The sequence below is a fragment of the Thunnus albacares genome, chromosome 17, assembly GCF_914725855.1.
Source record: "Thunnus albacares chromosome 17, fThuAlb1.1, whole genome shotgun sequence".
NCBI classification, from domain to species: domain Eukaryota; kingdom Metazoa; phylum Chordata; class Actinopteri; order Scombriformes; family Scombridae; genus Thunnus; species Thunnus albacares.
The window spans coordinates 9746053-9773688 of record NC_058122.1 but is presented as its reverse complement, the minus strand read 5'-3'; the positions used below and the strand labels follow the sequence as shown (position 1 = coordinate 9773688).

Sequence of the window (27636 nt, the reverse complement as noted above, 5' to 3'; positions counted from 1 at the left end):
GTTTGTTTTGTTGTTCATTAACTGTCAGCTGATCTCTAGCAAATGAATGAATGAATGAACTTTATTTATATAGCACCTTTCATGCACAGAATGCAGCTCAAAGTGCTTTACAATTCAGCAGCAAAAACAAAAAAAAACACAAGTTCAAAACCATACACATACACAAGGCGGAAGGGAGAAAATAAGAACAATGAGTGTTACTATTTATAAAATAGCATTTACACAGTTTCTTTGGAAAGAAAGAGAAAACAGTGCAAATGTGACTTGTCCCACTTTTCAAGTTCGAGAGCTGCGAGTTAACAGATTCTTCTAAAACATGTTTAGCCGTGAAGTGAATCCAGATTCTCAAGTCACCAAATAAAACAAAACTCTTGACATTTTCCATTTTTAATGAAACATAGTCCATCCAATTGCAACTCAATGGTTTTATTTCTTTTACAATGTGAACCACATATATCATACCAACAATTAAATGTTAAGTATATAGATTAGCCATTTATTACTTTTTAAACAAATAAGTATCAAGAAACAGCTGATAATAGTGTTGGCTCCAGAGACACGTGGCATGAGTCAGCCTTTTGAAACATGTGGATGAAGGCCGGTGACTGGCTCAGGGGGAAGAAAAGAAAAACACAAAGTGACCCTCTAGTATAACCAGGCAAGTCAGCGGGGGTCAATGCTGCAGCTCGCAACAGTGGGACTGGATAGACAGCACATAGAAAACTCTTCAGCCTTTAGGAAAACTATCCTTGTTAGAATTTTTAGTTTATTTTTCCTGTCAGCAGACACTTCACGTAATCTTCCCTTTAACATGTTGTCATGCAACAGAAACTCAGGGAGGTTACGACTACTCATTTGTAGCTAAATGCGCCATTTGGTTTCAGTCAAGAGTGCTACCAATGCCGATGTGGAGTGTTAACACACAAAACGGTGAGTTAAGTGTCTGGAGGAAGAAAAATAAAAAAATATTCAAAATGCATTCCTGTGATTTAATGAGGAGTGTGTGAGCCTTCAAGATTCACTCCATCTCCGATCCTCTGTCAGTCCCCCGCACCGTATTCTCATGAACACTCTGCAAGGTTGAGTCCCAGAGGCTAAATGTGACTTTTAGGGCCTAAGTTCCTATTCTAGAAAAATGGATCCTTCCTATGATACATTATTCAGACCTGTGATAGCTGAGGCTACCCAGAATTCACAAGACATTGTTCACTTTTCTTTTTCTTTTTTTTTGGCGAAATGTACATTTTTAAACCCAAAAGGCCTCACCAATGATTACTTGTGCACCCTCTTTCGCAGTCAGAGGCTCTCTGTAGGCAAATCAAATCTCAATTTTCCTAATATGAAGTTTTACATTTTTTTTTTTAATCAGTCTAATTCAGTGGTTTCACTTGTATGCAAGAACAAACTCCTAAATGCAAAACTCTTCATTTTGACATGGTTCATTTCTTTCACTGACAAGCCAGCAATCGTGTATGAATATAAAAAGCCAACCTATATGCAAAAATGAAATCTGTGACCAAAATGTAACAGAAGTTAAAAACTGGCATGCTTTAAACAACTAAAGAAAAACCCAACGTTCCAGGTCATAAAAAGGTGAGAGGGAGTGAACAAGTCAACAAAAAATGAAGGAAAAGAGAAGGAAACATTGACATCTCCACAAGTCAGCTACTGAGGGCAATACAGAAAGTAAGCTGAGGGTTATACGCCTCACTGACAATTTACTTTACCACCACTACGGCAGGCCATCACTGGAAATATTTAGATTGCATTTACCAATTAGACAACTAAAGATCTTTATATCACTTACACTTTGTTAGCTTCCTATGCTAAACAAAAGCATATTCCATTGAACGAATGAGTTTGTTGTGCCCACAAACATGACCTTAGATTTAACTCAACCTTTTGTTAATACCCTAAAATAAGCCAAACATCAGTACAATACCAGTTCACATTACTTTACAATCGCTAAATATACCCAAATTTCTGACTCATGTGATATCAGTGTCTCCTACTCTACTCCCTTACAGAAGGATGGAAGGCAGCAACCATTTCAAGAATGAAACAAGCCTCAAGTTGCATCATCCTGTACCAAGTAAAATCAAACCCATCCACATCTCCTTTTTTAATGCACACACCCCTTTGAGAAAAAGCAGACCGTGTCCCAAGACCCAATCCGACACTCTCCAGCCAAATTATCCCCTGTGACTTGTATGCGCTGGCTGGCATGTTCGGTGGGTCTGTTGAGAAACTCTTGAGAGCATTTCTGTGATTTATGCTTTTTCCAAACAGCACCAATTATCTTCCAATAAGTTAAATCATTACCATTTGTCATACAGGGAAGGATATTCTGAACACAGCTGGATGAATACAAACAAAGCCCATGCGCGCAAACACCCCTTACTGTGATCGAACACTTTTGAAGGGTTGTTGGAACTAGGTAGGGGGGGGTGCGCACAAGAGCTCCATTTCTAGTCATACCAAGTGTTTACTTTTTCTAAGCACCAACCAGTATGTGATTTGTGATCGTGCCAAAAGCAGGCCTGTTTAGGGCTGGACAAGGCTACAACTGGGATACAATGGAAGAGCCGATTTGTTTGCATGAGTTAGAGGTGAAAGCTAAGTGCAAAAATCCTTATTGCAACTCATCAGAATAATCACACGATCACATAAAACAGCAGCTGCTTTAGTAATAAGACTAGGGCAAGGGGGAGAGGGCGTCGCAGTCAGCAAACGGGCTGTCTGAGAAGCTGTATACACAAATGAAAAAAAAACATTTCCTTTCCATTATCCTCAACAAATACAAACAACAACAACAAAAAAAAAAAAAAGGTGGAGAAAGAACACAAAATTAATTTGGCTATCACTGCTGCAAACAGTGGCGACAAACCTAGAATTTTAACACTGGTGGTTGAAGAACTAAAAACAAAAACCGGGCAACAGGCTGAACTAAATAAAGTCACTGTTGAAGCAGAGTAGTTAGCAGAGAATAAGGTCTAAATGTCCAACATCAATAGCCTGCTATTGGTAGTTACATGCCGTCAATCTAGTAGCCAGAGTAATGTGACTGGTTACAAGCGACAGATGAGGCAGGATGATGCCACAGATGTACTCCTACTGGGCGATTTAGCTCCACCACTGACAGGCAACGCCAACTGAGAGCTGCAATGATGAAGTAACAGAAAGAACAGGTGGGTTGTTTGATGCAGAGGTGAGTCTCTGACAGGAGCTGGGTCCAACATTTTGGCGAGCAACTCCATTCACTGAGTGAGACGATTTGATCATGGCCCTCACTTCCTTATTAAGGTGGTGGGTGAGGATGAGTGAGTTTAAGGGAGGGAAGAAGGGCACAAATGTGTCAAGGATCAAGTGGCTTTTACTTTTAAAGCAGCACAGTGCATTTTCACCCCTTTGAGAACTGTCTGCATCCCACAATGAGTTGGTGACTTCCTTCGTTGTCTCCTTTCCAGCGACAGCGACGTCTGAGGGGGTGTGTGGGTGTCGTCCAGACCTCCCGTTTGACCGAACACACACCTGCACGCAGTGTTTTGATTGCAGATCAGTGATTTGAAGTACTAGTGAGGGGAAAGGAGACAAGGAATAGATTCATCCAACATTTGAATAGACTGAACTGAGAGCCTCCAGTCCCCGTTTTCATTTTTAGCCCAGATTCTTTTGCACGGCCAGGGATCCGAACGTCAGTCTGTCCATCTGCACATCTGTCCACATAAGCCCATCCATCCCCCTCTCCTAGCCTTGGCTTTGAAGGCTTTCCCCCCCCCAACCCCCTCACACACATAAGCAGGCAGCAGATCAGATCATCCTGTTGCGTTTGTGAGTAGGGGAGTCTGTGATGACATCACTACACTGGGTGGAGTTTCGTTTCCTGGTTCCTCCCCCTCCAGCAGAGGCGGAGCCTGTAGAGTCCAGATGCAGTGCCATCTCCTCTGAGATGAAAGTGTTCAGGTCGACGTCTTGGAGCCCATTACGTCTGCTGCGGCACACCGGCCCTGAGCCGGAAGATCCACCACCACCAGTACCACCTCCATTACTGCTGCTGCCGCTCACATGTGTGGGGGACCCTGGTGCACCGGAGCGCACACTGATACTCGCCATGGCTCCACTCAGACCTGGGCAAAGAGGAGGAGACAGGATAGAGAAGAGAGAGCAGCAACAGAAAATGGAGAAATTAGACAAATAAGCAAGCTACTTCATACAAATCTTGATAACCTGTCCTGTAAAAAAAAAAACTGTACATACAGTATCAGTTTCAACCTCACTTTTCTCAGAGTCAAGCTGCCCATTCTGCTTTTGAAAAATTTGCGTGAGTCATCTTGTCAAATGTTTTGCATGACAGCTACGTGCAGTTTCATTCAGCATTTTAAGGATTGATGTACGCACAACCAAGTACTTGACAGGACTTCACATCATTAGTCAAAGTCGCTTGCTTGGGCTGTTATTTAATTCCCTGTCCCCGTCTCCTGTTTGGATTTCAGAGGAGAACGGGAGTCACAAGGTTGAGGCTACTTGAGAATGACATTGTTAGGATGCTTGCCACAAAACAACATTTGAAGCAGCTATCTCTCTCACTCTCACACACATGGGTTGTGTCAAAGTTTAAACTGAACCCAAAAAACTTTGGGCCCATAGTAACGAATAAAAACAGTTGCAGTAAGATTTGCCTGACTGTACGAGGCAGGAAAAGGTGCAACATCATACGAATGTAAGGGGTCATGAACGCTGTCTAACTGGCCAAGTACAGCATGTGCTGTATTCCTGTTGTGTGGCTTTCTCATTTTTAATCCAACAAATCCACACTGGTCTTCACCACAGTGGTAATGGTCTAGAGATCTGTTAAGACACATGGATGTTCTAATCCCAGTTTGGGGATGTTGCCAAAAAAAATGTGAATCTGATTGTGAGACTGCGATAGAGAAATGTTTTTTTTTACCATCAAAATCTAAATGACTGTATCAGTCCCAACACACACAAACATTGGAGGTGAAACGCAAAAGGTATCTGATGACTGAGAAAGGAGACGCACTGAAACCTTCTGACTGAACTTGAATTTCTGTAACCTAAACCACCAAATGCCTAACATCATCCACTCTGCCCTCAGCAACACCCTAAAATGACCCCTTCCAAATGTGAGACACTGAATATTCATTTGCACTGACAGAACACCAGAAATACCAACATAATGTAAGATAATTACAAATAAAAACAGTTTCATCTACGCATTTAAAAAACCACCACCATTAAAGTGAGACATTCTCACACTCACACATACACATACACACACAGGGCTTACAAAGTGAGGCCCTCTTTCACTATTGGCCAATACTTACATACCCGTGCATAACATTCCCTTATCTCTGAGCCACATGTGGCAGTGTGCGATCACTGAAGGACAAGTATTTTCTCTCACACTCTCTCGCGCGCACACACACACACACAGTAGTTCATTGCTTAGGCACTATATGTGTAACTGCAAATCCCATAAAAAGACTACAAGACAACTATTCCACTTCAGGTGACAACCTGGATATTTGTAAAGGATCCAGTTTACTTTTCAACATATTTTCCCCTCATATGAACAATCACAATCAATCTAGAGTACATTGCTAAATCTTATATCTATTAAATGCGTGGAATCATTGGGTTTTACAAAGAAGAGCATGCACGTACAAAAACAGATATATAACATCAGTGGTAAAGACCAGAAAGACCAGCAGTACCACTGATTTTCTATCCAACAATGTACCTGTCTCCTGAGTTGTAAATAAAGTTTGTGATGGTGGCTAGAATGACCACTGCTGTGTAAGCTTACCATGCAGTGCTATGGCCTCCCTGAATGGCTGGAGGTCTGCTTCCACAGATGAGCCAGTCTCAGCTGGTGAATTAGCCCGACTGGGGGCCACCATAGTCAGCCTGGTGTTGGCCCTGCTACTCCTGTGAGGTGGTGTTTTCCCACATAGAAAGCTGATAAGATCCTCCCTACGAATGGTTCTCCGGCGCTTTTTCACCCAGGCCAACATATCCTGCAATACAATATTAGAGTCATTCATCCATGATTTGGCCAAAGTTTCATTTTTGTTAACATTCAAGTTCTACAATGATGAATTCTTTTGCCCTTCAGTACACCGGTTCTGTAAACTTAGTGCAGTTTTTAAGCATCTTGGAACTAAGTATAACAAGGAAGTATAATACCACTTTATCTAGATAAAAGAGAATTGTGGTCCCTAATTTAGCCAAAAGGGGAACAAACCAACCTTATTACGGCGTTGGTGGCCTATCTGGATGCCCCGATCGAAGCTTCTCTGATGAGCCTCCACACTCTCTGCGATGGTTGAAGACAGCATAAACTTATCAATCGTTATCATATATTTCAAAGCAAAGCAAAATATATAGAATCTTTAAAAGTGATAGTATTTTGGTCCAACCATTAAGAAACCGTTTGTGAAAACATCTTTTATTTAATTTAAGCAATAGCTAGTTACCTCCAGAGGGTACCAGCTGCTCACCACTTACTAGCACGAGTACATAATCTACCTTGGAATCTTCTGCCCATTTTTTTTTGGAGGTAGACTGCCAAAGTGAGAGCCCAGTCCAGTCCAATCTCATTCTTACTACTACAAACAACCTCTGTTTCACTGGTGGATTCCTGACATTGTTACAGAAAAGTTTTAACCTGTAGTCTGTTTTTAACCACACAATGAACATGTCTTTCACTGACAGACAAAAGCCTACAAGCTCTGTGACAGACTGATCAATATGAGCTGATAAGGGTGATAATGACCATGTTTGTTTACCATATGTTGGATGGACCTGTCAATAAAAACATGTCTACATTTATAAGTACTATGGCAGGCAGCTACAATGCATATTGATAGAGTAAAGCACAAAAGCAACTGTAGGAGTGGTAGGTAGCACACCAATACATCCTGCTCAGAGACACAAGGATAGAGAGGAGAGCGACTTGGTTACCTTTGTAGAGGTTGGTAACTGCTGTAGCAGCGTTCTGAAATGGCACCCACAATGACAGGCCTTGCTGATGGCATACTCTGTCTGTGAGAGGAAAGGGAAAATATGTTTGGTTTCTATACATGACATGCAGACATAATCTCAAAGCAAGAAGCCTTGATATATTGAGATTAATGTGACCTAAGGACAACATAACATCAGAGAGGCACAACAGCTTGGTGATTATAGGGTCGAGGTGAAGATCATTTTCATTCGCCATTTTGTCTTGCATCTACAATTGCAGACACAGGGTTTGGCATAAAAATAACTGTCAGCCAGCGCTAGATGGCCAGCTTGGCAGCAGCTTGTTTAGCAAGAAAGCACCGACACACCAACTTAACTGCCCTCTCAGCAGTAAAGTTGCAAAGCCATGTCAAACAAACATGTCAAACATGAACAGACTTAACACGTCCAGCTCTGTCGATACGGACAGGAACTGAATAACTGAAAACTAAGAGCCATAGCAGACTGAAGACAAACCAATTTTTTCCACAGCGAACCAATAATATCCTCGCCATTTTGTGATTATAACGCTGGCTACACGTTGCTAAACAAACTGCTCACTCAGCAGCAGACCGGACGTTTAAAAGCAAGTGTGCGGTTTCGTGCTGGTTAACTTTGTATCTTTGTGGGACATATGAACTAACTAACTAACTAATAACGTCCGGTATAACAGATGGTAACACTGACAGTGTTCAGGAGACTGTCATCTGGGAATGTCGCGTAGATACGATTGTTGTTACCATCGCCATTTTGTAACTAACTTAGCCTGGCTAACGTTACGTTCAGTTAGCTAACCGCTGCTGTCTAACTTGGGTGTCAACAAGCTAACGTTAGTTTATTGACAAAGGTATTCATGTTCATTTTGAGGTACTTTAATTGTGTCTGTCAATCTAGCTGAGGTTGTTTCGCATTCGAAATACATCTATAACAACAGATCCCAGTTCATAACTCGTATTTTTCTGGCTAAATTTAGCATTGCAAAATCAGCTGTAAACGTTACCCAGTACTGGCTAGCGAGTTTGCTAACGAGCTAGTTAGCATTCTGCCGATGTGACGCTAACGTTAGTCACAGTAACAGCTCGGTTAGTCAGTAAAAAGCTAGGCTGCTAATCAACAAGCCAGAAGTACACTGACAATGTGGGTAACACTGGATGAACAAGCACACAGACAGCGCCGGTTTGAACCTTTGTATAACTGTGCCACAGCAGTGGCGGAGTTCTGAAACAGATGCCACAGTTTCTCCTGGTCGTTGTCGGCCTGCTCCTCGCTCGGCTCCCTTTGCTCAGCTTCGGCCAAACACTGCCGCTCCCATTTTGAGAACCAGTGCTCGGGTCCGTGTTCCTGTATCTCCGAGTCTCCGTCTTCCTTCTTCTCCTCCATTTAATACACCAAAACTCGGGGGGAAATGTACTTTTATGTGTTAAAGGATGAATAACGGGACACGTTATTACGAATTATGTGAGCAATTTCATGAATACTGTTATCGTTATTACTATTTCGCACTATAATATCTCGCCGTTCGCTGTTGCCACCATCTGTGTCGAGAAGCTTAGCTAACTATTTTTCCTAGTTGCCGACCTCTGGATATATACAACGCAAGCTATCCTGTTATGCGCTTCATCCCGCCTTTGATTCTAAACGCTAGCAATAATTGGCTACATCGATACTGCAGGGCGGGCTTGAGTTCTGAGCTCAGATTTTGATTGGCTTTCTGACTTGTCCGTCACAACATTGTCACAAAAGAACCTCTGAAAATTCCCCATTACTAAAGCTTGCACGAGAGTGCGAGTTTTGTCATGAAAACGGCTGTTAGAATATAATATAATATAATATAATATAATATAATATAATATAATATAATATAATATAATATAATATAATATAATATAATATAATATAACATAACATAACATAACATAACATAACATAACATAATATAATATAATATAATATAATATAACATAAAATAACATAACATAATATACACAGAAAAACTAAAATTTAATTTCAGGCGACACTCAAGTCCATATATGACTCGTATGACATGACTAACCATCTGCTAATTTAAAAAAAGAAAAAAAAAAGCTTTTATAACAAACCTTAACAGAAACATAAAATGAGATGAGATAAACGAGAGTGAGTCAGTCAAGAAAGAAAACTGCAACAGCATCTAACGCCAAGTTCAGGTGCAGTATCATTTTTCCCCCACTGGATGGTATCATTTATGTTACTCAAAATATGAAAGATGGTGTATTTCAGTCATGGACCGTCTGGTTTTAGCACTGCAGATAATGTGACTAACATCGTGGACATGGACACTCCCTTGTCAAAGGGATAAATTGTGTTTGAACTTTATCTCTGTTAGTGGTACTCAGTAGTGAGTATACAATGACTTTAAGGTTGTCTTATACAATGCTATATAATATAGGAGTTGGTATGTGTAATCAGGCAAGCATACCAAGCATACGGAGCATATATGAATGTCAGTGCATAAGAAAAAAATAGACGAACATCAAAATTGTAAATTTCAGTAATTAGAATTAGTGACACTCCTTTCAGTTTCTTATGTACTAAGTAATTAACTAATCGGCACAGGCACACCCCCTCTTCGTAATGAGTGAAGAGGTTTTTAGTCCATAGATTGGCCTAACTCACGAATTCTGAATTAAACACCTACGACTGTATTTTCTGCAAACCCTACTTAAACCCCTGTGTGAGTGACACAATAAAACTATTTGTTAATTTTAAAAAACGCAGTCGTCCATTTGAATATTTATGTAGCCTATCATTCTCATGCAGCGGAGCCAAAATATAAACCCGCATTTACTAATGATGTCACATAAAAATAGAAAATAATAAATACAGAGAATTGTTGTCGAAGAAAAGGATCTCAATTCCACTAAATAATAATAATTAAGTAAATAAGTCATTAAGTAAACAGACTTTGAATAACAGTATTACACGGGTAATTAATTAAAAATGATGTAAATTAATTGATAAATAAATTAAAGTAAATAAAAGTAAAAATAGTAAGTAAATAAAATAGTGTTAAAAATTTAGGCTAGATAACTTTCAGTCATTTATCAATCAGCGCTGAAAACATTTTAATGCTTTTCTACAGTGTTAAAATACTGCTTTAACACACTTAATAAAGAGGTGTTGTTTCCTAACACAAAATAATGTGTAGATAGAAAAATAACACATTTGCAGAAATTTTCAAAATGCCAATCACATTACCTATCCGCCGTCCGTTGGTTTATTTCTGCGCTTCATGCCGAGACAATCTCTCTTTGAACTAAATTACTGACGAGTGACTACGGACACCAGCAGCAGAGCTGAGGGACAGGTAAATTGATATTATTGTGTTATTAATATGACATATTAATATGTATAATATAATATCACAGCCGTGTGATGTTAGTGACTAAGGCAAATGCAGAGTCAACCAAAATTTCGACTTGGCCTGACTAATGTTTGCTAGTTGGCCTCAAGGTTCGATGGCAGTAGTGATGTTATCCTACAGGTGAACCGTTAGCTAACGTTAGCCCTGAAACGGTTACATTAACTTGCTTGTAGTTTTGAGGAGTGAGGGTGAGACTAAACGTTAGTGTTAGTTTTTTTGGGTTTTTTTGGCTAACATGATAACTTAACGTAACTGTCTACCTAACGTCAGCCAAGTCACGTTGGGCCGACAGGAAGCCATAACTATAATGTGACTTCATATTAATGCATTAGTTATGTTAGCTAATTAGCTGGCTAAATAGCTATGATAGCTGGTGAAGATAAAGGATGTTATGTCTGTAACAACTAGCTGAGAATAGACATTCACCAATGAAAAATTATAGCCTATTGAGGTTATTATTGACCTATCTTTGCATCTTTAAGCCAAGTGGGGTAACCTTAACATAATTTTTTCATTATGATATTAAAATGGCCAATGCAGCGCCATGCCAATTCTGCTAACGCGCACCTTGGCGCCATTTTGTGCCGTACTCTTCTAAGGCCATAACTAATTACTTTTAGTATATAACATCTCTATCATGATTTTCCATGTTATTGGATATGATTATTGACTTGTGAAATATATTTTAAGTGAGCCAGATGAAATATTTAACCTTCATAAAGTGGGGAATGGGAAAAGTTGCCAGTGCTTTTGACCATGTGCCATCATCATTATTGTAACCCTTCATGAGCCCATCTTGTGTTCATTAACATTAGCCCAATTCAGCACTGCCATAATTGGCAAGACTTGGGATCACACTATGTAACATGACCCAGCTTTGTAAGAACACACTGTGCATCGAATCATGTCATGATTTGGCTGGGATAATTGACGTCCTTGGTGCGCGTGTGTTTTTAAACGAGGGTTGACTTGCAGCTTAATCCTGCATGGTGTCCACAATTACCCAGGCTACTGTAATGTTGCATGGTCTTTGTTACACATAACACACACACTCTTTCAGTTGCCCTCACTCTATTATGCTGTTATGCTCTGTTATGCTGTCTCAGCTGGGTTTTCCGAGTAAAATGTATGAAAGGAGAAGGGAAGGATCACTGCATGAAGATTTAGAGAGTAGTTGTAGAATAAACTCAGTTTTGTTTTTGTTTTGTTTAATTTAAAAAATGTCCTGTCTTAATAGATGCTGTTTTTGTTTTGCCCTAAGTAATTCCTGCTTTTTAAAAGGTATATATATATTCACAGAAATTAGGCAAAATAAGATTTTTAAGAACTTGAATAATAATCACTTGAATTTCCCTAATTTTGACAACCAAACCATGAAACTACATTATCAAAAGTATTGAAAGAATGTGATAGAGTTGCAGATTATCTGTTTTAGGATTGAATGACCATTCAAGGTATTGCTTAGTTTTTTCTGTTTCTGGATCATTGTTGGTAAATATGAATTAAAATGAATATCTAATCAGACAGAAACTTTTTTTTAGTTCTTGATGTCATATTTAACTGATCTTGGTAGGAAAATTGTCATTGTCTGACATTCCTTACAGAGCTAGACAGTGCCCTCTTGCTCATATACAAGTAACAATGTTGAAGACAGGTCTCTACCCATCTTGGTACCCACTACCTGTACAGTCTTACTATATTATTTCTCTCTTTGTGCAGCTGGAGAGACAGACAACCCTCCAAGAATCCCGGCCAACCCAGTGATCAATGGTAATGTTGCCATGGCGGATGGACACAACAACACAGAGGAGGATGGTGAGGAGCATGTGCACTTACACAAACACAGTTACAAACATTTCACTCTACTGCTTGTTTCAACGCTGTGGAAGAAAATGTTCTAGGTAATGATCTAGGTTTAACATCATATTGTGAATGACTCAATTGAATTGTTTGTGGAGTTTTTTAGTCTCAAACTATGTTTCAAAAATATTGATATACAATGACCACTTGCACCAGGTCAGTGAGAGCTGAAAGAAATCTGTTCCTCTGTTGAACATCTACCCTTCCCATTTTCGCCCCTCTCCCACCATCTTTCCACAGACACCAGTTGGAGGTCAGAGGCAACTTTCCAGTTTGTGGTAGAGCGCTTCAGCCGCCTGAGTGAGTCGGTGCTCAGCCCATCCTGCTTTCTCCGGAACCTACCATGGAAGATAATGGTGATGCCGCGCTTCTATCCTGACAGGCCACACCAGAAGAGCGTGGGCTTCTTCCTGCAGTGTAATGCAGAGTCAGACTCCACGTAGGTGTCTTAGTTGGACGAGGGATTTGGGGGACATTTGATAGATGTACAGGCACAGTGTTTTCAAATCAAGGCAGATATATCTCATTAGTGCTTTTTTTTTTTTTTTTTAAAGGTTCTGTATGAGGAATTGTGAAGCAATTTATATATATTAATGTTTTTTTATTGCCAATGACTGAATGGGTTGTAATGTAACGTAAAAAATGAGACCTTCCCTGACCTCCTCGGTTGTCTATAACACCCTGTAGACTGATTTTTATGTGAAGGACTCAGGCCGGATTTTCTGCGAAAATCCAACCGAAGTGATGTTTTTGCGTGCTCCTGAGTGCCTTGCCTCTCTCCTGCTAACATCAATAAATGAATGATGTAACCACACAACAAAAATGGTACTATCCAGCTAGAAACACCCTGCAGATATTAGCTATCCAGCTATTGAGACGGCTAGCTGCCTCCATCAACCACTACACATTTCACAATAAAACCCCTGCAATGACAAGTCGCCCACTCCTGAGCACACAGCTAAAACAACATTATTTCCTCAAGGAGCAGAAAACAAGCTCCAGAGTGATACCAGAACATAGCTCGCTCCTTTTTTTTTTCCTGTTGTTAGTCCAAAGGTCATAATAAGCACACATTTCACAACAAATCCGCAGTGCGTTGCTCCCCAGCCACAGCTTGTTGCTGCCTGGACACAGTCTGTTGCTCCCCAGCCGCAGCACGCTGCTCCTCGACAACAGCGCGTTGCTCCCTGGCCACAGCCACAGAGGGCTGACTGACTGGGAGTGAGAGATGCTTTCTTGAAACACGGTGTAAAACACAATGTTAGAGATCTTTTATGTAATTATGAGAAGTGTAAGCGAGGAAAAAGACATCACCCGCAATAGTCTCACGCTGCAAGCACCAGGATGTTGACTGCAGCTCATTTAACGGCCACAGATGTGACTAATGACAAGGAATTTCTGATTCCTATATACAGAACCTTTAAATCTTTTCTTTAGGAAAATTATAGTATAAAGACCACACCACCATATGCATAAAATCTGAGTTAAAAAAAAAAGTTTTCTTTTTTATGCAATTAGAACAGTGGGATCTGCATTTGTATTTATCACACGCACAGTCCCTGTAACATCCAACATCATCACTAGGGCTGAAACAATATATTGTATATACCTTCAGCAGAGCACATAGTGACCTGATTGATGTACATGCAGAGTCTGTGTATCACCTGCCTGTAAATACGCACGCCACGCGGCTACTGTCACAGATGAAGTTTTTGAGTGCGTGTATTCCTGTTATCTGCAGCACCTCATCCTGGGGCTGGTTAAAAGTTAAACAGTTGCCCCCTGCTGATTAAAGGGAAGGGGAAGTTAGCGAGCGATGGAACATAAATGAGCTGCCCATGGGAATGTGACCTGGCCCAATTAAGGTTGACCGACCTTTTAAGGTGAACCATGTATTCTCATTTTAGAGACAATTTCAACCACTCTTAAACAGAGAAAGGAGAAATGTCTGGCTGCTGAGTCTCTCCTGAGTTTTGCTCAGCACCTCTATGGGCCAATTAGAACTTTGATCTCGTCTGCTACGTGACGCCTGCTTTAAGGTGAACGTCAATATATGAGAGGGGACCTTGGCAAAAAAACAGTGACAACTGCATCCAACTGTATGTTCTTCGCAGATTTTAACACTCACGAGCCAATGGGATTGTTTACAGTGTGTGTGTGTGTGTGACACAGACCAGATCAGTGTTTTGATCTTTTTTTAATCACCAGATCTGTTTGTTTTGGAGAGGAGGAGACCTCTTCAGATAATTCAGCTCCTGGTAAACACATCCTGAATGATGAACACTGAAGTAATCCTATCCTGGAGAAGCTGGTTGTTTAACAATGAAGACAACAACTCTCATGATCTCACGCTACTTCACACCGTCATCATACTCCGTCTTTTGTTATTGTTTTGATTGAGAGACCCCTAGCAGCAGAAATGACATATTTTGCGTTTAATTTACAAGTTGTCAAAACAAAAGTTTGTGTTTTACCTAATGCAATGTACGTAGCCTTCTCCCCTGTGCCAGGCTGTGATGCATATAATCCACCCTCCTTGTCAAGAAAGTTGGTAAAATGCATCCAGGTTTTCTGTTATTCCTCTCTGGCTGATTGAAACAGCATGGCTTATCCACTTGTTATTTCAGTTTAAGTCCACTTGCTGTCATAGTGACGGATGACAAACACTACTCGTTTAGAATCAGCTTTGCAGTTTTGTTGCACCTAACACAATAAAGATAACATTGACTGTTTGCCATTTTGAACTTTGATAACGGTCGCTCATTCGTTGCCCCGGCTGCTAATGTTAGCAATGCTAATTTTTTATCATCTGCTCTCCGCAACAAGTCTGACTTCTGCTCTCTGACAGCTCACCTCCTGAACATATAATGGTAACACTGAGATAAAAAATCAAACTATATATAACTATTTACAACAAAAAGCAGGTGTGGCGTTTTTTTATTTTTTTTATTTGTGCCACTCTTGAAACAGTTTCTGTCAACGAGGACACAGAGGGCTACATCACAGGACTCGCATTTCAATGATGTGAGGTTCCTTTTTTTGTCCACTTGTAGGCAGCACTGGCAGGTCCTGTGGCCTTGTGTGGCTTTCTGATTGGCATCTATAGCCAAGGCAATGACAACAGGAACACCAACAAGGAAGTTCTTTTGCACCAAGAGCAGAGGCACTCTGTCTTTCACTGCCCAGTGTCCATCTCCACCCTTCACTTTCCTCTGGACCACCTCACCAGAAATTGCTTGATGGATTGTGGAGCACACTACAACGTCCCACGTGTCCATGCACTTCTCAAAGAGCAGGGGATCCTCTCTGATCTATCTCATGCTGCCTCTTTTTGATTTTCTGGTGAGGGCATTTGTGCTCCCACTGGGACACCCTTTCCTGTTGTCCCTGTATGTGCTGCAGGCTCCAAACTTCATGCTGGCCAAGTCGAGGAACAGTTTGGGACTGGTGTAGAAATTGTCCATATAAATATGGTATCCAGCATCATATGACAGTCCATGAACACCTGGTGTGTGTGATTTGCCATGGTACACATTGTGATTGATGGTATAACCATTGCTTGACTCAGCCAGCACAAAAAACTTGATCCCCCATTTCACTGGCTTGATCTTTATGTATTGTGTCATGCCAGTTTTCACCTTAGTTGCTACCATCCTCTCATCAACTGCCAATTCCCTCCTTGGGTGGTAATGAGCCTGGCAGGCAGTGCAAATTTTATCAGTAACATCAATAAGAGGCTTGAGTCTGAACATCTGGTCATACTGTGGTGTTCCCTTCTTCCTTTCATTTTCAACATCCCCCTCTGGATCACTGAGGTGGATGTTCCCTAATATCGCCCTGAATTTGTCTCTTGCCATGACGGTGGCTGGAAACGGCACAGGCAAGATCTGGTTGTGTTTCCAGTAGTCTTGGAGACTTGGCAGCGACACCAATGCTATGTAAATGAGAAGACCAAGGAATTTGTAGAGTTCCTCAACTTCAACATCAACCCATTTGTCCTGCCCATTTCCTCGTTTTTTGCTGCATAGTTGTTGGTGTTTTTGCAGTGTCCTCATTGTATCTGTGGAGAAATATAACCGGAAAAGGTCCACAGGTGACTGTGCTGAATCTGTGTTCACCTGGACTCCTGGTGTTCTGCGGAGCACGAACCTACTGGTTTGTTGGGCAGTATCACGGTCAGATTAGTTTTCCAGGGCTCAGAGCTGTGGTGTGGCTGCACTGACTGGGCTCCGGGAGATCTTGACCTCTTTTGAGTCCCCCTCCCATGCCCTCTCCTCGTGCTCATTGTTGGGGTTGTGTCAGTCTGCTCACTGTACATGTACACAAACACACATACATATGTAAACATATAAACATAAAGAGTTTACAAAGTAATAAGCAAAACAAAAGCAATACATTTTCATAAGAAGTTTGTCTCACCTCTCATTGTCTCATCATCTCCCTCTCCCACGCCTCCTCTGTGTAGGCGTCTGTGTGCTGCTTGTTGGGCTTGTAGGCCTAGATGCTCCAGGCTGCTCATCATCTCTGCACATGTACACATACACACATACGAAGAAGATATAAAGTAAATGCAAAGTCTGCCCCATCCCATCTTGCATGCTTTTACACATGCGTAAATATGACTTTTATATCAAATTTATCCTATCTCCATTTTTACCTGTTCTACCAACATCAAACAAAAACTACATATACACATGTAAAAAGAGAGTTCACCAAGTTTACACAAAGAGTAGTAAAGAAAACAAAAGCAATACATTTTCATAAGAAGTTTGTCTTACCCCTCGTTGTTGATGACAAAAGATGACTCAGCAATTTCATCCTCGCCAACATCACTCTCTGATTCCGACAAGGAACTGTCATCAGCATCTTCCTCTTGGAAAAACAACTTTATAGCTTGGCATTCGCTTCATTTTTCCTCCCCAAAAACTCCAAATCCTCCGAAAACTATTTCAATATCTGCTCACGTCTCTCTGTTGCTCTCTGTCTCTCTCCCATGTCTCTGCTTTGTATGTGCTCTTCGCTGTTGGCCACCCTCCCCTCCCTGAAATGTTCATCAATATTTCGTCATATGACAAAAAGTCAGATATAAAATAAATGCAATGTCTGCCCCATCCCATCTTGCACACTTTTCAGTGAGTGATATCAGCATATCTCCGTTTTTACTTGGTCTATTAACACCAAACAAAAACTGGCATGGAGTTTCAAGCCAGCACTTTCGATAATGTTGACGGCAATGCTCAATGTGACTTTGTTTTTATGCTGTGACGTCCTGAAACAGACGCATCATTTGATCAAGCCGGTGTGATCAGCAACTCCTAAGAGTTATACAGACCCAGACCCATGGCAATAGAATGGGAGCTAACCTGGACCTGATTGACCACATAAAACGGGTCTCAGGTCCTAGGGTTTGGGTGGACCCGTGAAGACCTCTACTTGACTGGCAGGGCAGGCTGCTTTTGGGGGGTTCACAGCTGTACCACATTCTTTCCATTTTTTATGATTGACATAATACTCTGAGAAATATTCAGTGAAAAAATCTTGCATCCTTCCCCTATTTGGTACTTGTCAGTAACCTTGTCCAAATGTATTTGAAGTGGTTTTTTGTCTTCATGATGTAGTTTTGACTTGGAAAGTGAAAGCTGTTGGACCTTCCAGATACAGATTTGTATCCCCTTTGTTGCCACTGTGACTTCAGCCATTAGTTTCTGGAGGTATTGGTTTGAATCCTCAATTTGCTTGAATTGCTGACTTCAATCTTGGGAACCTATTCTTTCAGTCAAGTGAAAGTTTTTTTTACATGTCAGTGGTCTTTTAATTACCTTTAACTTTAATTAAAGGTGTTATTTAAAATCACCACCAAAACACAGTAGATGACATGAAATTAAGTTGAGGCCTCATCTTTTCCACTCACTTGGAAAGCTCATTCCTCCACCATGCCCGCACAATATATCTATATCTATATCTGCCAGAATTCTTTTATTTGAGGAAATGCGTTTCATGAGAAAATGGTCAAATTAATTCAAAAATATTTTGTCTCACAATGGATCTTGTTCTTGGTGTTTCAGGTCATGGTCGTGCCATGCACAGGCCATGCTGAAGATCATCAACTACAAAGACGATGAAAAGTCTTTCAGCCGCAGGATCAGTCATCTGTTCTTTTACAAAGAGAATGATTGGGGTTTCTTAAACTTCATGTCCTGGAGTGTAAGTACAGAAAATTATAGAGAAATTGATCAAAATGAAGTAGGCAAATTAATATTAGTATGTTATGTTATGTTATTAGTTTTAGAACTGGTAGAGTAAATGCTGTCAAAAATTTAATATTCATTTGTTTGTTGATTGGGTGGATAAAAGAGGCTGTGCTGGAAGGGCTGTTTTATTTTTGTCCAGCATAATCCAGTTAGCTTATAGTCTATTTGGTCCGCTCTGTGTTTGTTTTTTGTCATGAATAAAGGAAAATAAATAGAAAATATTAATAAATGCTGTTTTTTCTACCCATCCTTATTGATATTAACTGCTTTTGTTGTGTTGTGTTTCAGGATGTTACTGATCCAGAGAGGGGCTTCATTGATGATGACAAAGTCACATTTGAAGTCTATGTCCAGGCAGATGCCCCACATGGAGTGGCGTACGTAGCTTTTAATTGTCTCTGGGTTTGCATTTCTACAGTGATCCCAGGATGCCTTTTCTCTTGATCATGAATTATAACCCTAACATCCACTTTCTCTCTGTATCCAGCTGGGACTCTAAGAAACACACAGGCTATGTTGGACTAAAGAACCAGGGAGCTACCTGCTACATGAATAGCCTGCTACAGACACTCTTCTTCACCAACCAGCTACGACGGGTATGGTTTTACCTTTGTGTGTCTGTGTGTGTCTTAGCTGAGATTTCCTATATGCTACCCTAAAATGTATATTATATGTGTATATGTGTGCACTAGAGCTTACTCTCAGCATTTGTGTGTTTGTACCCTTTGTCCACATGTTTATGTATCAGGCCAACATACACTGAAATTTGTACTCTAATACAATTCAAATACATACTCTAAATGCTGTTTCATAGCTTTTTCCAATTCTAAAAATGTGTGTTTTATTTGTCGTTAGACAAAGTTTAGAAATGATGTAGGTTTTCACAAAATCGGTATAAATAAGAAGCTCCAATCTAAGAGTCATACCAACTACACCTACTGGACAAATCTTGGTGTGAATCCTCATGACTCCTCTCTTCCCAGGCGGTGTACATGATGCCCACAGAGGGAGATGACTCTTCCAAGAGCGTTCCCCTGGCACTGCAGAGGGTTTTCTACGAGCTGCAACACAGCGACAAACCTGTCGGCACCAAGAAACTCACCAAGTCCTTTGGGTAGTGTATTTAAACAGACTTTTTTAAAAATTGACAGCTCTGTCCTCAGATGACAAAGATGAAGGCTAATTGAGAAGTAAAACCATTATTTAGTGGTTTTGGATCTAGTGGTGTAATTGTAACATTTTTTTCTGTATTTTCTTGTTGGCATTGTAATACTTCAAACATTGAATGTGGGGAGGAAAGTGAGATACTTGAACAGAATTTGCTATGTTTTAATAACATCAAGAAGGTCTTCTCATACAGCTGAATTTGTCTGTCAGTAATTTTATTTGATTAAATGAACAGCCTTTGAAAAACTTGAAATTGTAGTTATCATTGCAATTCAGGACAGTTTCCTCAGTTTATTGTGCTGTCCAATCAAAGATGATTTCTTTTGTAGTGAGCTTGTCAAACTAAGTTCATTGTAGGATGTTACCTGGAGTTGAGATCAAGATCTGTGTCTTGACCTGTAGTTGTTGTTTTTTTTTCTTTTACTTCATAAAGGTGGGAAACACTAGATAGCTTCATGCAACATGACGTACAGGAGCTGTGCAGAGTGGTGAGTTCTCTTATACTGTCTTGAGGAATATATGTGTGTATGTGTTTGCATGCTGAATAATTGACCTACTGTGCGCATGTGTGTTTCAGCTCCTGGACAATGTGGAGAACAAAATGAAAGGCACTTGTGTTGAGGGAACCATCCCCAAGCTCTTCAGAGGAAAGATGGTGGTATGTTCTCTCTATTTTTCCCTCTCTTTCTTTGTAGAAAGAGTAGATATGAGCCGCTTATTTGTTGAAGGTAGAAATTTACAGACATTTCGTATTGCACAGTAATGAAGTGAAGTGGCTGAACTTAAGCAACTCAGCTCAGGATGTAGCCTGTAAAAAGCTCAGTTTAAGAATAGCAGGAGGTAAAATAAATAAAAATAAAGAGGTGACCCTCTTAGAAACAATATTGAACAATTGAATCATATAGTGTGACGATCTCTGCCTTTCCCTGCCAATCTGTCTGTTGCCTACCTGTTTTTCAGATACCTGGTGGGTGGGGCAGGGGATCATCGGTGCCTACTGGGAGCAGTTGCATCTTCAACTTTTGAAACTGTCTCTCCCACTTTGTCATAGCCTTATGAGCCAGGTTGTGACATATAGTCTGACCCCTGTGGGTTCGTGTGTGTGTCTGTTCTTGCTTTCCAGTCATATATCCAGTGTAAGCATGTTGATTATCGATCGGAGCGGATAGAGGACTACTATGACATCCAGCTTAGCATGAAAGGAAAGAAGAACAGTGAGTACTATCATGAGCACATCAACTTCACAGCTCTTCTCAAACAATGGAACTGACTGATTTTTCAGACAAATAGGACAGCGTCAGTTCAAATAGTAATTTTGGTGTCATAATGCTATGCTATTCTTGCCATTTGGAGGTCTTTATTTGTCTATATGGATTTTTTGTTTTTTGATCTTATACATGCTCTGTTTATTTCCAGTCTTTGAGTCATTCAAAGATTATGTTGCAACCGAACAGTTAGATGTGGACTACAAATACACAGGAGAGCATGGCCTGCAGGTGAGGCTTCACAGTGATGGGATCAAAATAATTTATGCATCTTTTGTTTTTATTTATTTTAGTCTGTCCAAGTTTAGTTTTATGTATTTTAAGTTGTGATTGTTTTTTTTCCGTTTGTTTGTTTGTTTTGTTTTTGTTTTTTTTGCTCTATTTTAATTGAATTATAAGATAATACAAAGCCAACATTTTTGTTAAATCCGCTAATTAAGCAGGACCCTGCTGACTTTGTATTAACACAGTGCGCAATATGAATGTGAGACACTACTCTCTAATTGGAAAACAATGCCAGCCGTGCACAGATTTGTTCTCTTAATAATCAGGTGGAAAAGCTGGAAAAGGTTTCTGTTCTGAATTTATGTAGTGTTTCAATGCCAAATCTGAAAAAACTACTCTGAGGCTTCAGTATTAGCATGGAGGACAAGGAGAAACAATAACAAAAGAAGTATCTGTCCAGAGTGGGTTATCAGACTTGAAAAATGTGTTTGAGTTCAAATAAATTACTTCCCACTGGAAGCATTCAGGGTGAGAGTATGAATGTCAATGGGATGTCCTGACCAGATGCCTGTGTATGTTTGTACTGCAGGAAGCAGAAAAAGGAGTGAAGTTTCTTACCTTCCCTCCAATCCTTCATCTGCAGCTGATGAGGTTCATGTATGACCCACAGACCGACCAAAACATCAAGATTAATGACAGGTAGAACAAACACACCAGACCTCACTCTCACACTCTGTTATCACATGATCATTCTTTTTATTATGATTAAATGTCTATTACTTTACAAACATATAAACACACTACCCAGTGTAAAAAGTAGATCTCTCCCCATCACTCTCAAAGACACAATGCGTCAGTGGCCAGTGCTCGGACATTATTTCAAAGAAGGTTTAATCCATATTAACATAGGTAGAAGGAGCCGTCTATTTCTAGAAACAGCACTTGAGCCTGCACTCTCTGAACCGTATGCCCTGACCTCCTTCACCCAGGCAGTGAGAAAGTGAGTCATTGAGAGTATTTCCTGTAGGCTGTATCGCTCTGTTTAAAGCTTACTGGGAACTAATGGTATTTTAACAATCCACTGGTATAATGTGACACTTGCTGCAACACATACCCATACACACGCAGCCATCGAGAATAACTAATTTTCCTCTGTAGCATTTCTCACAAGCTGTGAGTCATCGACACTGCCACTGGCACCTGGCCCCCCTAAGGTTTTGTATACACACACACACACACACACACAAACACAAATCCAGGGTGTGCAGATGTGGAGTGGCAGGTGAGCACAACCAAGGTTAGACTCTTGCTTGCTTTCTTTGTATATCTGTGTTGCTCCTTGTCTTAATATATCTATATCTTCCACTTTCTTCTGCCTACCATTTCCTTTTTCTCTTCAATCTCTCGTTTTCTATCTTCCCTTTCTCCATCTTCTCAAACTTCCTCTCTCCCTATCCTCATCATCCATCTATCTATCCTTTGTGCTTCTCCTTCCTCCTGTCCTCAATAGGTTTGAGTTTCCAGATCAGTTACCTCTGGATGAATTCCTTCAGAAGCCAGACTCCAAGGACCCAGCCAACTACATCCTGCATGCAGTGCTAGTGCACAGCGGGGACAACCATGGCGGTCACTACGTTGTCTATCTTAACCCTAAAGGAGACGGCAAAGTGAGTGTCAAGGAGCCAATAGTGAGAACTTTTTTTTTTTTTTTTTAACACACCATTCATGTGTTTTGGAGGGGATGATGAGATTTTTCACATTTGTTAGCTATAGTTTTGAGAAACACTGGCACAATACTGCCAATGTTTGTCTTCAGCTGGGATGAACTATGCCAAGGGTGCTCAACCTCTAGATATGAGATTGACTTTGTCATCATAAGTACACAGTGGACTTCGACACTGGTCTAGTAAATATGTATGCCCATAGAACATTGTTTATGTTTCAGAGAAATAATGAAGATGCCAGATCCAAGATACAGATGTTTTCTAGTGAGTTGTTATTCCAAAAATATACAAAGATGTTAAAAACCAGGTGGAGCATTCAATGAGCTACCCACTTAGATTTGCAGAACAAATGCTTAACAATTGTTAGAAAGATAAGCTGCTTGACAGAAGGGTATGTTGCCACTTCATGTCAAAGAAAGGATCACTAACATGAATCCAGCTTTAGTCACTCAAAATGCATGCAACATAATTTCAACTTAAGAGTTCACTCCCTGTATTACCATTTTTTCCTTCCCATGAAGTGATATATCTGCAAATCTAGATGTATTAGGGATGCACGATATTGGACTTTTTGCCGATACCCAATATGCCGATATTTTCCATCTCATTTTTGCTGATTGCCAGTACTGATATGATATGTACACACATTTTTTTCCACCTTGCTGAGGAGACTTTTATGCATGCAATCATAGATTGTACTAAGTATGATCAATCAAGATAATATATGAAGGAAGAACTTAGGAAGACTGGAGTTCAGGAGCTCAGCATCAAAACTTTAATGAACATGCCAAGTAGGTAAGGTAGTAGTTTTCTTTTAGATTATTAGACAGACAGGATTAATGGGTAGGATTTAATCTCTGGTCTACACACTGAAGCAGAAGGTGGCAATCATGCACCTACTACGCTGGTTACCAACCAACAATATAAACCAAAAAAAGAAGAAGAAAAGGTTTCCAAATAGAATGGTACATCCTCTCAGCTGAGGTGTTTGTTATTTCTGCAGCCGAACACAGCAGCTCCTGGGAGGCTAGCAGAGGCTAGCTGGCTGTGCTTCCCTCTGGCCATGCTGCGGCTAACAATCTGATTGTTATTCAGGTTAAAAGTGGGGAGAAGCGGCGAATCAGAAGAGTAAGAAGAATCGCTGCAAAGAGAGCTCCAGTTGGGGCAAGCTGTGTAGAGTATATTGAGAGGGGACCCCTATTAACTGGGTAACCTTCTTACTAACGGTTATAACTTTATAACAACAATTAATAACCCACAACTAACTCTTTAACAGGGCAAAACACCATGGCACACAACAACTTGTGACACATAGTCAATTTGTAACACTAATAATTGTACATATACAAAATTACACCACTGAACAGCTGAATGATAGACTTACATCCTGTAATTCCTCACATGATTACGTGTTGTAATCACATTTTTCTTATCATGCGGAGCTGAACGTTTGATCCAGCCAGCCTCGCTCTTTTCTTCCAAGCAGGGCGCTGCTTGTAGCGAGGACATGAGATGTCCTTTCCTGTAAAGCGTCATGTGAAGCGATGTCCATTTCTGATGACAGTGACACAGCTGGATCTGCTGCCATTGTCTGTCGTTACTGTTATATTCACACCCCTGTCCCGTAGTTTGTGCACTTTCCACATGGGACATGCTCCAACAAGATCATCAGCATTCAAGACATAGGAGAGCATGACTGCAGCATGTACTTACTAGAGGTAATCATCAAACAAATATAATGATGTAATAGTATTTAAACTAACACAACAAATACAGCAAACACATTCATAGCTGTAGGTTGTCTAATCAGACATCATGGCATTTTGCCAAACATAGCTACAGTGCATGCACAAGCCTTGGCATAAAAGTTGAATATTGCTCAGCCAGGTAAACCAAAGAAAGCATACATCATAGCCTCAGAATATGTTGTCTGTGTCAAACATAATTTATGGTCCTGGTAGTTAGGACATGTTATTCCATGAGGAAAAGAAGTGTGGATATTAACACAGTTTCCTTTATTTTGTAGAGTGACACTTCACTAATACAGTATATGCATGCCTCATCCCTTACTTGCCAGTCCTTGCTGTATACTTTGATGGTCAGAAGAATCTCATGGCTGACTACAAGCTGAGGTGACAGTCCATGGAGGCCTTACTGAGGATTCTGCCATCAAAGCACACACAAGGCTGGTCACATGAGGTGCATATATATATATATGCATATACTGTCTACTGGTTGGCACACGGCTTATCATGCAGTGTGGTGTCCCGGGCCTTTCATGTTCTCAAGTTTACAGTCTGCAGACTGGTGCACACTGGAGTGGAGAAAATTGCATCCCTTCGCCAGGAGGTCATCAGACTACCCACCACTGGGGAACTCAAAGTCGGTCAAGCATTTGCACGACTGGCCAACAGCCCAGTGTTCTCCAGGTGTGTGGGTGCCATCGATGGCTGCCATGTCCACATCAAGACCCCATCAGGACCTGATAGCCAGGATTGCCTCAACAGAATGCTCTTCCCATCCATACAACTGCAGGCAGTTTGTTATGGGAAGGGCCTCTTCATCAACAACTTTTTGGGGTGTCCTGGCTCCGTCCATGACATCAGATTCCTGAAGAACAGCAGGATCTATAGAGAGGCTCTGTATCGTCCCTCAAATGAGACTAGAGTAACTTCCTAATACATCATTATCCACAGATAACTAAATTTATTAATTTGTGGTTTACCTCTCTGCAGGGTACTTCATTGTGGGTGATGGTGGCTACCCTTGCATTGAAAGACCTGTGGCCATCATCACCCCATATAGAGAACCACTGCATGGGAGGGTGCAGAGCCGCTTCAACCACCATTATGCTAAAGCCCATTCCATGATAGAGTGGGCCTTTAGCATATTGAAGACGCGTTGAAGATCGCTGTTCTTCACACCTTTGTCCCATCGGTCATCACTGCCTTTGCAGTGCTGCACATCTGCCTCACAGCGGGGGACATCCTTAAGCCCTTTGAGGATGTCAGGAACATTGGTGTGGTTCCACCACGTCCAGTGAGGGGGGAATGAAGTGGACACGGCCAGTGAGACTGACTGGCAGGGCTGCTCTCTGCTCCATGTGTGCACCCTGTGGAGTTGCAAGACCATGATTATTTGTAGACCTTGGGGACATAAAGGCCTGGGACACAGGCCACCACCCTAGCCCTTTTTTGTTTCAGTTGCCACACTTCTGTCCTTTGAACATTACTCTGGAAAAGGAATTTGTGTGAACAGACCCTTGTAAATTATGTGGCTAAAACCATTGTAACCATTTCAAGAACACAGATTCAAGACTGTTTTTCACAACTTAAAACATTTAAATTGTTGCACTGTCAGTCACATAAATACGCTGTAACATAAATAGATTTCCACAACTCAAAAACGTTTGTAATACTAATGATGAACCTATTGCTTTCTAACTAATTTTTTGAGCAGATCAAAAAATCGTTTAGGGTTGGCTTGCCCAGCCTGGAAGCGTTGGTCCTCCTTTTCTGCCTTCTCCTTAAAAAGGCCATAAAAGCCCCCGTGAAGACACCTTGTCTCTTCTCTGTGTGGTGGTGCAGCTACTTGTGTCAGGCTGTGCAGATTCCTCTCCCTCCTTACATTCCTGTCCACAAGTAGCAGCTCCAGTTCTAGGAGATGATGAGCCACTACCACTGGAGGCCACACAAGCCACAGGCTCATGGTTTCCCCCTACACGAATCAATCAGGACTGGGGGCTCAATAGTGGGCTGCATCCTGATGGCCACATGCATCAGGGAAGACCATAGCTGTAGTGACCTCCCCCGTCTGGCCCTGTCCCTGTTGGAGGATTTTTGAGCTCCTGAAAGATATCTAACAAGGGATTTATCAGTGAGATGTAGACACACTGAAACCCCTAGAATGTGTCACAATATGTATAACAACAGTCACAAATGCTTTATATGGAAGTAAACTGAGCTCATAATAAACACAAAATCTCACCTTAAATTTCCTCTTTAAGTTGTCCCATATCTTGGACCCTTGGATGGAGGCAAGATTTCCCTCCATGCCCATCATCCTCATGATTCCCCTGTGGAGTACATAACATGTCACCTTATCACATCCCTGTGATGATCCCAGACACAAGATATTAAGGTTAAAGATTAGTAAAAGGGTATCTACAATACTTACAATAATGTGACAATGGCAGAACATATTCAACTGTGGCACTGTATTATTCAAAGTCAGTCTATGTTATTCGCAAGGTTTATTCTCAAACATGGCATTTGACTCATGAGAGTCTCACATTCAAAGTGAGAGGATCTTTCATCATTTCCTGACCTGCATTTCATTAATTTGGCAGTGTCTTTGTCTGTCCCTGTTAAATGAGATATTTCAGACCTGTCAGGACAGGGTAACTTACAAGCCATGAAACACGTTATTTCACTCACATAACATGCAGAACAATTCATGATAGGCAAATATGTATGGTATATATCAGTGACAGTTTGGTCCTTGAAATGAGCAGCCAAACATAGAATGTGGCAGCCACGTGAATGCGTGTGATTTTGTTATCGTCGTAACGTTACATTTTCTAACACATGAGGTCTGATAAATGATGGAATGCTGTACAATAGTATGATCAAAGATGTTACACGTGTTAGGAAGGTGTTGTTAGTGAGATTTATGACATAACAAAACAGGTTGTGGATGACAAACTTGACACATGACAA

The 27636-nt window shown here is 40.8% G+C and overlaps 3 protein-coding genes across 10 annotated transcripts in view; 2 read left to right on the top strand and 1 right to left on the bottom strand.

Moving 5' to 3' along the window:
- Nucleotides 1-371: 371 nt before the first annotated feature.
- On the bottom strand, nt 372-8825 carry c17h16orf72 (chromosome 17 C16orf72 homolog). Its single transcript, XM_044330429.1, has 5 exons — nt 8208-8825; nt 6985-7065; nt 6270-6337; nt 5828-6038; nt 372-4127 (listed from the first exon to the last, which is right to left on the bottom strand). The coding sequence occupies exons 1-5, from the start codon at nt 8401-8403 to the stop codon at nt 3811-3813; spliced, it is 873 nt and encodes a 290-aa protein (XP_044186364.1). The 5' UTR covers nt 8404-8825; the 3' UTR covers nt 372-3810.
- A 1320-nt stretch (nt 8826-10145) lies between these two features.
- The window catches only part of LOC122966314 (ubiquitin carboxyl-terminal hydrolase 7), a 64759-nt gene continuing 47268 nt past the window's right edge, over nt 10146-27636 (top strand). The window contains exon 1 of the mRNA XM_044330415.1: nt 10146-10369. The gene's annotated coding sequence lies outside the window, so the exon portion shown is untranslated. The remainder of the gene's footprint in view (nt 10370-27636) is intronic.
- Nucleotides 11632-27636, top strand: part of LOC122966316 (ubiquitin carboxyl-terminal hydrolase 7-like) — a 30647-nt gene continuing 14642 nt past the window's right edge. For 5 of the 8 annotated variants that reach the window (XM_044330423.1, XM_044330422.1, XM_044330421.1 and 2 more), the window contains exons 1-14: nt 11632-11707; nt 12146-12241; nt 12527-12725; nt 18352-18490; nt 18826-18914; nt 19025-19133; nt 19521-19651; nt 20138-20192; nt 20282-20362; nt 20828-20918; nt 21121-21200; nt 21784-21893; nt 22705-22861; nt 24547-24636. In XM_044330423.1, coding sequence (XP_044186358.1) covers nt 11647-11707; nt 12146-12241; nt 12527-12725; nt 18352-18490; nt 18826-18914; nt 19025-19133; nt 19521-19651; nt 20138-20192; nt 20282-20362; nt 20828-20918; nt 21121-21200; nt 21784-21893; nt 22705-22861; nt 24547-24636 — 1488 coding nt within the window. In that variant the 5' untranslated portion in view covers nt 11632-11646. Of the gene's footprint in view, nt 11708-12145; nt 12242-12526; nt 12726-18351; nt 18491-18825; nt 18915-19024; nt 19134-19520; nt 19652-20137; nt 20193-20281; nt 20363-20827; nt 20919-21120; nt 21201-21783; nt 21894-22704; nt 22883-24546; nt 24637-27636 lie in introns of all 8 variants that reach the window. The other 3 variants (XM_044330425.1, XM_044330424.1, XM_044330426.1) reach the window with 2 other exon arrangements.